The following is a 10,227-nucleotide window of genomic DNA, read 5'->3' on the forward strand; positions in this document are numbered from 1 at the left end:
TGTGTAATGAAGCTACAGCTTACAATTCATCTAGACATCTGATATAATGTCTATTAATTCCTTGTGCACATAGCAGAGATCTCAGTTCCCTGATACTATCTTAACAATCCATTTACCAGCATTATGAAATATTGTTCAAATATTTGAACACTTTGATAGACTGGATTATCCAGAAAGAGATGTCAAGGCTTGACATACCTACTGCACTTCCCAGACCTACTGTTTAGTCTTCTTAAGAACTTTCTGCTTTTGAGGTAAATACTTCTCAACACAGTGATTCAGAGGCCCAATAAATTCAAGTTGGCATATGAGTCTCACATAGATTCTCATGGTAGGTAGGTATTTACTAAACATATTAATAAAGCTTGAAAAGCAAGATACTTTTACAAGATTTACTATAGGCTGTGATAAGATACTCCACAGACAAAAGTTTCGCTTAGAAATTATTGAGACTATAAAACTCTGAATGTAACAGAAGACGATACAGATTGTGTGTGTATTTGAGTTGTTCAAAGTGTTTTGAATCATAACATCAAAGCCATCTAAGTAAAAGCCTGAAAATTCTGAGTTTAAAATTGACTTTGAAATAACCCTCAAAACTATAAACAAAGTGAGATATTGGGGAAAAAAAGTCTAAACTTCTATTCTTAACATGTAAAGAAATGTAACAAATCCATACAAATAAAAAACCCAAAAGGAAAACAGACGAAGATCATGAAACATTAGTTCACAAATATGAAAACACAGATGGCCAACAAATACAAGAAATGCTGTTTAACTTTTGTAGTAATAAAAAAAAGTAACCACGAAATATTTTGCTTTACATATCATTTTGAATTGGCTGACAACTTAAACAAAATCTCCTGATCTTGGAATATAGGGAATGGACAGCCCTCCACACTGATAATGGAATTGTAAATGGCACAAGTTTTCTGGAGAGCATTTGGGAAATATTTATCAAAAATTATTTTTAAATTACCAGCCCTTTTCAACATTAATTCCAATGAATTACACATTTTCTTAAGAAAATAATTGGATATCTGTAAGCATAGATGCATTTGCAAGGATGTTTATCTCCAAGTTGTTTATGACAGAAGAAAAAAGGGTGGGAGTAGGGAACAATCTAATAACCTTTATCTGTATCAAGAGAAAATTCATTATATTATAGTACAAACATTGAAGGGCTAAAACTCATTAAAATTATAATGCAAATCATTTTTTGTGGATCTGGAAGTTGACTACGGCATATTGTAAAATTAAACAAGTAATTTGAAATAAGGTTAGAATGATTCTATTTTTGTTAAATTATCTATGTGTACATGTATAAAAAATTGGGAGGATATGCAACAAGTTTTAACAGAAGATTTGTTGGCATAATAGAATTTTATGTTGCTGTTAAATTTTTCAATGTCTAAAAGAGACTTTTAATTTAGAAAATGTGCCATGAACAAACATATAGTATATACAAAAATAAATAGAAACAGATTTTCTTATTCTTTCATAGCTAAACTATTGCCAAAGACAATCTTTTAATATATCTTTTGTACTGGTAATATAAGAAACAAGCTTTGAATATATAGTTGCAGGAAACCTCTAAGCATAGTAAAAAAATAAATAAATAAAATAGAATAGCAATAACAAGAACAACAAAGCTATTCCAGACACCATTGGTAAAACAGAATTTTAAAAGTAATTATTTAAATGTTAACAAATAACTCTTGTTTCTGTTTCCAAGGTGGATTTCAAATAGCACATAATGAATCAAGTAACACAGATCAAGGGTAAGAGAAAGAGAGGTCTGGAAATGGGACTAAAAATTATTCTAAAAAATAGGCAAATTAATGTAATTTCAATTTACCAGAAAATTAGTGAGCTTCTGACAAATTGAGGTTAAAAATCGAATCTTAATGGGTTATGTTTCTCTCATGTTCTAATAAAAAGAGACATGAGTTCATAAAGATAAAGAAACATACTTTTCTCAACCCTGAGATAGTATCATTACATCAAAAAATATAAAATAGAGATTGAAAAAGAGTTGTTAAACAGAATTTCTGTATTCTCTATATATGACTTTTATAATATTGGTGTCTGGTAAAAACTTAAGGCATAATACTAACCTGTATAGGTATGAAGAGAATTAAGACCAAGCCAACTTTTCTCACCTTAATTGACAAAAGTTTAAAGCTTAAGGAATATAGACATTAAAGTTTTACTACTCAAGTCCCAATTTTGATAATTAGCAAGCACATGAATTATATATAGTCTACCAATGGAAAGAAAAGCAAAATGCCCTATAAGTCAGGTTTGTAGGAAACATTAAAAATCTCCATCATTAATTTCAGTCATCAGAAAACAACCATGTCAGGATATAACTTCAAAAGAAATTCAACTGTTTCCTACTACTTTAAACATTAATTCAAAATGAAATTAGATATTGAATTTATACTAGCCATTCTTAAACCTTTGGTTTCTTTAAAAAGCTTAGATGAGAAATTAGAGAATTTGTTTATGAAAATAAATTACTTTGTGATTTTTAGTTTTAAGAACTATTTTTAGCATATTTTCATAGAAGAAATTAAAGATAGCAACATTACTAAAATAAGAAAGAAAATATGAATAAACCCAGATAATTACCTCACTTCATGCGGCTCAAAATGTAATAAAAATATATCTAATTATACTTATTGCTACGGATACTGAATTAAAATCAGAGAAATACCCAATATTGTCATTAGAAGATGTGCCTCTGTAAAATGAATCAAGCTTCCAGGATTCATTTATTTTTTCCACACAAGAAAAAAATAGCTTTGTATACAAAACCTTTTATCACAAAGTTTACTAAATTAAGTGGCCATCAGCTGGGATTTGGAATTTTCTCAGGATAATTCAGGCAGAGATCACTATCATTCCAACGCCTGCTGCAAACACTGGCTGATGCAGTAAGTTTTTCTCTCCTAGGGCCTGTGGGCCAGGGCAATGTAGAGTGGCTTGGAGCCCAAGATTCGCCCATTCATCTCAGCCATTGCTTTAGTGGCCTCCTCAGGAGAAGAGAAGCAGATCAACCCAAACCCTTTGCTTCGCCCTTCTTCCCGCATTATCTTGACTCTGCTAATTGATCCAAATGAAGAAAATTCCCTCCACAGTTTTTCATCATCGATGGTATCATCGAGGTTCTTAATATAGAGCTTCATGCCCCGGCTTCTCCGAAATCTTTCCTGTTTCAGCTGCTCAAACATTTGCTTCAACTCAGCCTGCCGCTCTGATTTTTTTTGCGCCCGGCCTACAAAAAGCAGCTGTCCGTTTATGTCCTTTCCATTCATTTCTTCAACAGCTTTTTTGGCAGCCTCATGGCTATCAAAACTCACAAAGCCAAAGCCTTTGGATTTCCCACTGGAATCTGTCATCACCTTAACACTCAGGGTTTTGCCGTATTTACCAAAAACTTCCTTCAGTCTCTCATCATCCATTTCATCGCCAAAGTTTTTGACGTAAACATTGGTGAATTCATTGACCTTGTTTTGGAGCTCAGCTTCCCGATCTTTACGGTTTTTGAATCGGCCAACAAACAGCCTGCAGTCCTTAAGCAGGGCCCCATTCATCTCCTCGATGGCCCTGTCAGCCGCGATCTGGTTCTGAAAGTGCACAAATGCATAACCCCTAGAGCCTTGATCATCAGTCATTACTTTGGAGGACAGGATCTTCCCAAAAGCTGAAAAATGTTCATAAAGGGTTTTGTTATCAATAGATTTGTCTAGATTCTTGATGAACACGTTTCCAATGCCAGATTTCCTTAAGTAGGCATCACGTTGAGACCACATGAGACGGATGGGTTTGCCTTTTATCATGTCAAAGTTCATTGTATCCAGGGCCTTCTGGGCATCAGCCAGCTTCAGGAAGTTCACGTAGGCATAGCCCAGCGAGCGGCGGGTGACCAGGTCCCTGCAGATGCGGATGGACAGCACAGGCCCCACGGCGCTGAACTTTTTGAACAGCAGGTCCTCGGTGACATCTGCATTGAGATCACCCACATACAGGGATGCCTGGCGGTACTTGGCTGCTACGTTCATCTCTTTGCTCCTCCCCACGTGAGACTGTCCCTAGCAGCGCTTGGAACGATTCCAGCAGCAAGGTGACCAGGCCACGGTCTGGGCCGGGCTCACGCGTGATGGCCTGAGGATCAGGGCTTAGAGGCCTAGAGGTGGGGTTCAGGGACAGCTCCAGCAGGTTAGGCAACAGCCTCATCAAAAACCTCCCCGCCCCCGCAAGCAACCAATTCGGCTCTAACTGTATGATAGCAGCAGAATTCTGAAATCTCAAAGAAAGGCTAGCAGGGCAAGACGTTCCTTCCCCATCAATCTGTGAGAAATCTTCAAGGGGTGGGCTGGCCCTCCATCTGAGCTTCTCTACAGGCACCCTGGTTGCCGGTTTCTGAATAAAAATAGGCCTCTCTCAGGCTGGTGTAAAGTTACAGCCGCCGGAGGAAGAACTCCACAAGTGGCGTTAGAGGCGGCTGCTCCGGCCGCGCAGTGGGGACGGAGGGCGCAGGGCCCCGGCGAGACCCGAACCCGCCGGGGGCCGAGTTCTGCAAGCGCCGCGGCCAAGGCGCCGCCGGGGCCAACGCCGGCCGCGGGCGCCCTGGCAAACCCCGGCCACTCTCCGCAGGGCCGACCCGGCGCGGCGCCTGGGGATGGACGAGTGGGGGAAGTGGGGAGCGGACGGACCCACGGACGCGGCCCAGCAGGCTGTGGCCGAGCTGGGGCTGGGGGCTCACCCGGGCTGCGGCCGGCGGGGGGCGGGCTGGCGGCTGGCGGGAAACCCGGAACTCGCGCGCTGAACTTCCCGCGCACCCGCTGCCAAGTGGGATGTTTTCTTTTTAATATTTTTTGAGAATGTTCTTCTTCCCCCCGCCCCTCTCACACATTTCCCACCTCCCTCAGACAGTTACGCGGAGAAGCAGGAGGCGGTGACTTGGGTGGAGAAAGGCTGACTAGGGGAGTGGCCCTAATAAACCCACCCGCCTGCAGGGATTTGCACCGGTCTCACCGGAGGATCTTTTCCAAACGTGGATCAGGGCTTGTCACTTCTTGCTTATCATCCTCCAATGGCTTCCTTTGACTCGTGGATGAGGCCCAACATCCTCACCTTGTGCTACAAAGTTCTGCACTATTCCTGCCAAGTTCCAGCCTCAACTTACTGCTTGGTTCCCCTTACTAAAATCCATGATAGACTGACTTATTTTTTTCAGGGCCACCTTTACAAAAATGTACTTCTCAGAAATCAGTTTAAATACTCTTTCCAAATAGACGTTTCCCTAAGTAATTTAGGAACGTTTTGATATCCCTCTTAGAACCCTAATACTACCCTTGTAATTCTGTGACAGTAGGGGCCATGCCCATTTTATTTCTAGGCCTAACCGAGGGTCTTTCAGAAATGGGTTGTTCAATGTTTATTCAATTTATTGACTATGGAATAGATGCGGTATTTAGCCTGAGGCTGTTTTTCATGCCCAGGGACATGAAGATAGTGTTGCTTACCTCAGAGAGTATTGTAAGGATTTAATGAATTAATAGATTTGGAAATATCTAACAGTATCTGACAGTCCAGGTTTTCAGTAATAATGATTTTATTTCCCCTACCATTAAATAAATTTCTTAACATCATTCTCATAAATCCTTAAAATGTGTATCATAAGTCATCTTAAGGATTGTTACAAGCAAAGTGGATTTGGGTGGATCAGTTTATATAAAGCTAATTACATAAGGCTTTTCAAACTTTAATGGACATAGGAATCACCTGGGGATTTTGTCTGAAAGCAGATTCTGATTCAGAAACTTGGAATGAACTGGAAATTCCATTTCTAAAAAGCTCCTGAGTGATGCAAATTCTGCTGCTCTGTGAACTATGCTAAATAACAAGGTTTAAAGTTAAATTAGTGAGTCCCCATAGTGGCATCTTTTCTAATGTAAGAACAAGAAAAAGTATATTTCTCCTTCATAATATAATGATACTCTAGCAATTAGTAGTACATTAAAACAACAACGACAACAACAAACATTAAAACCAGAGCATGATTCTCATTATAAAATCCAAATTGCTTTTAGCATATCTAAAATTGAATAATGGGTCTGTGATTCCTCCCAAATTAATCCTATTAATGGCTTCTGTTTGTGAAGTTTATTGTTATATGTTGCTCCTGTAAAATCCTTAGTTCAAATAAATAATCTTTTCTTCAGCCATATCTTCAAGGCTTCAATTTAAAAAAAGGAAGAAAGATGGGCATGTGGGTGGTTCAGTCAGTTAAGCATCTACTTTTGGCTCAGGTCATGATCCCAGGATCTTGGGATTGAGTTCCACATGAGGTGCCCTGCTCAGTGATGAGTCTGCTTCTTCCTCTCTTCCTTCCCCTCCCTCCTGCTCATGCTCCCTCTCTTTCTCAAATAAGTAAAACAATTAAAAATAAATAAAGAAAGAAGGAAGAAAGACCAGTTATGTAGATAGTAGACACATCAATGAATATCAGCAACATTCCAGCATATGCTTTAAAAATTCAGATGCTACTTTGGCATTCTTTAAAGTAAATAAAATTCTTCATACTCAATATTATCAAATTTTTAAAAGAAAGTTTCTAATTATATTTTTCCCGAGAATTTTGTCTCAAGACTATTTCTAGGAAATATGCCTAAGATCACATTAGGTCTTTGTGTAATAGTAATTCAGGTATAGCAAGATACCAGAATATTCAAGAACTCATGGGTTTTTCCATTTCACTTTGTGTGATCTTCACCCAGCATATTGTGAAAAATAAAAAAAGGAGTTTCCAAATTCAGAATCTAGCACTATATTTTTTGACTCTAATCAACTTATATGCAATAGGTACAAACCTCAATTTGTTAAATTACCACCAATCATGCTCCTTCCTATCTATTCTACTCATTATACTGTTTTAATTTTTTATATTTTAACAAAGCAAGTGCTCTTAAGCATCTATGATTCTTCCCTCCCTTTAATTCTCTAAATTTTATCTTTTGCTTTTGTCAGACGTTTTCATTCACTAATTTCTTAATTTGGGTACTCTTTCCATTTATCCTGCTTTTCCCTTCCAGTTGCACTTCTTTACCTCATTTCCTCGTGTATTATTGCATGAGTTTTATTCATTTATCTTCTTTTACCTATATGCCAGTCTGTCTATATGCCAGTCCATCTTTCATTTTGTTGCCAGAATTAATTTTGTTAAAGTTTCTTCCATAAGATTTTAGTGAAGAATAACAAATGGCTTCCAAAACTTTGCAAAATCAGTCCCATCATAAGTACATGTATCTTCTGTCAGGCTTGTACTTCATTTGTTGTACATAGATGTGCGGTTCTTTGATTATCCAAATTCTGTCATCCTTCAGCTCCATTTGTGCCAATTTTTTTTTTTTTCCTCCCAGTAGTCCAGCTGACTGGCACTGATTACTTCTCCTTTTCTGAAATAATCTATTTAACATTTCCACTATATATATGAAACTAATTTTGGCATGAGTTCATTGGCTTTGATAAACCTTGACTTTAAATTATCATGTATGATATTGTCTTAAGCTTTCCTTAGCTCATCGTTACAGCTACATATATTGTTGACTTGAATGTCTTCTTACTTCCTTAACTACTCTGAACATATTTCAGTCAAGGGCCACTATTTTGCCTCATTTAAAAGTAAGTTGTAATTTTGCTTATCTTATGTTTCTTTTAGCTCAATTGTCCCTTCAATGTACAGATTTATTACGTGGGTGGCTCACAGAATTAAGCGGGAATTAAGGGCTTCTCTGCCTTAATGACAGGAAAACTGTCCATGTTTCTATTCACTGATACTGATGTGAATGTCAGTTATTGCTTACTTTCATATTTATTTTGGAGAAATTAATAAATAGCTACTATGAATTTGAAAATGCATTTTAAAATAAAGATCTGTGGTATTAATTAGACCAAACTAATTTCTGATATCTACTTGAATCATTGCTCTGATGTAGTCAACTACTGATAAAAATTGTCTTATTTTTGCTCAAAATGACCTTTAGTGTCTTAATTGAAATAATTACATGAATAAAACTTTCTTTTATTATACTTTGAAAGTGCCATGTTTAATATTTACTCTAAAGTATATTGTCTCTTTCAGATTATTTGGGTTCAATTTCATTTGACAATTAGGGTCTTTTTTCAGATTTAATTGTTTTCTGCTATGTTTTTACCCAAATGCAGTATTAACTTCTTTAACATGAGGAATGTAATTTACATATCAGAGTTAGCCTTCACCATATGGGCATTTCAAAACGTCACACACAATAAGTAATGTCTGATTACTAGTAGATCTGGATCAGAAGTTCAGTTCAATCCAAAATGTTATTTACTCGTACAAATATCAGGCATTGTTGCAAGAAAACTGAATAAGAGCATTAAAAAAAAAGAGAGAGCATTTTTCCACGAAAGTATCATAGCTCTTATTAGGGGAAACAAAACAAAACAAAACAAAACAAAAACAACAATGTAAAAGCAATAATCTGAAATAGGTAAGATAGAAATGTAATGTAGCATAGAAGATATTTTAGTAATTCTGTCTATGAAGGTTAAAAAGCCTTTTCAGAGAAGATGGTGTTAGAGAAGATTTGGGTGTCTTTTGTGAACTCCAAGAAAATTTAGGGCTAAGTAAAGTTAGTAGCAACTGGTATCCAATAATATTACTGGAATATAAAGTATGAAGAAGGAAATGTCAGGAACTGAGGCAAGAGAAGACAAGGGGCAATAGGCCAGAGTGCCTCACATGCTAAGTTATGATACAGACTTCATTCTAAATGAGAACTATTGGAATAGCTGATTGAAGTGACATGTTTACACAATATTTCAGAAAGATAATGTGAAAGTTATATGAAAGTCATGGAGTCACAGAAAAAGGAAGGAGGAAAGATGCAAAATAAAGATGCAAAATCATTAACCACCTTGCATATAAAAATGTATTTTAAAATAAAAATATTTTATACTAATTAGACCAAAGTACTTTCTGAAGTCTTGAATCATTCCCTGAGGTAGTTAACTACTGGTAGAATAGTTCTAGAAACTGAGAATATGATGGCTATTAAGGCACAACTGGTGATGAAAAACAGTTAAAGTTGTAATCTGACTGCCCTCAGATGGGTGCCCAAAGCCCTTCAATTTTGTCACTGTGCTTTCCCTACTTCACTTGTACCTTCTCTCTTTGCTTCAGAATTCTGACTTCCTCTTACATTTGTCCCACATTGCCAAAGCCTGGAAAACTGTTCACTCTGCATTCTCAGATTCTTCAGAATTCCTTTCTACAAAGAATAAGACTTCTCTATTACCAGTGCCTATCACTTCTCATAACACCAATACATTGTAACATTATGCCAAAATCTTCTCAGTCTCATCAGGAGTAAAGTTAAGGAAAAACAGGAGTGAAATGGTCAGAAAATACCCTTTGCCCCACTCTCTTTTCTAAATGGAACCTATGTGCCATTGCAAAGGAAAGTCTTTTGTGCTTTAACCTTGATGCAGAGAGAGGGATTGAACTACTATCTTACTCTTCATACCAGGGAAGAACTTGCATCTTCCATAGAGATGTTCATGTCATTACTGGTCATTCACACAGGGAAGATTTTCTGACACCTATTGTGGGGAACTGTCATTTACTCTGGACAGAGACCTTTCCTGCTCATCATTCTAGTTTTTACTCATCTATACTGCAGCCCTTAGAATTAGTCAAATTTCTACCTAGAAAACAGTGTCCCAGTTTCCATGGGGTTAACCTCAAAGGTCTCTGCATTTAAGATCTGTGGAAGTCAGTACAGTAGAAGATACAGGATTGACAGTGTCCTGGGAACTGATCTTTAGGTTGCTGATTTTTCCTTCTCATTCTCCTTCACTCCTTCATGCGTATCCCTGAGTGGGTGCCATATTAAGTAACGTAAGCAGGCTGTTACCAGTTTAGAGTGCATGATTATCATCTCCCCTGCCCTATGCCAGGCCTATTTCTGTAATTGGGTAAAAACATTTTATGATACAGTAACTTTTCTGCCTGGTCGCAGTTTCTGGCGCAAATGGCAAACTCAAATGTTCAAAAAAGTCTTCAAGTTATAAAGTCCCTTTCCAGCAGTTTGCTAAAAACTTCTGTATTTGAAGCCAAATCTTTTCCTCAGGTAGCAATTCCTGCAATCTTACCTAGGTGTGTTACTGCATTTT

The 10,227-nt window shown here is 37.3% G+C and overlaps 1 protein-coding gene across 1 annotated transcript; it reads right to left on the reverse strand.

Annotated features, from left to right (window-relative positions):
* Positions 1-378: 378 nt before the first annotated feature.
* PABPC4L (poly(A) binding protein cytoplasmic 4 like) lies at positions 379-4,892 on the reverse strand. The gene has a single exon (XM_047718445.1). The coding sequence runs from the start codon at positions 4,065-4,067 to the stop codon at positions 2,955-2,957; it is 1,113 nt and encodes a 370-aa protein (XP_047574401.1). The 5' UTR covers positions 4,068-4,892; the 3' UTR covers positions 379-2,954.
* Positions 4,893-10,227: the final 5,335 nt, after the last annotated feature.

Source organism: Lutra lutra, chromosome 2, assembly GCF_902655055.1.
Source record: "Lutra lutra chromosome 2, mLutLut1.2, whole genome shotgun sequence".
Lineage (NCBI taxonomy): Eukaryota > Metazoa > Chordata > Mammalia > Carnivora > Mustelidae > Lutra > Lutra lutra.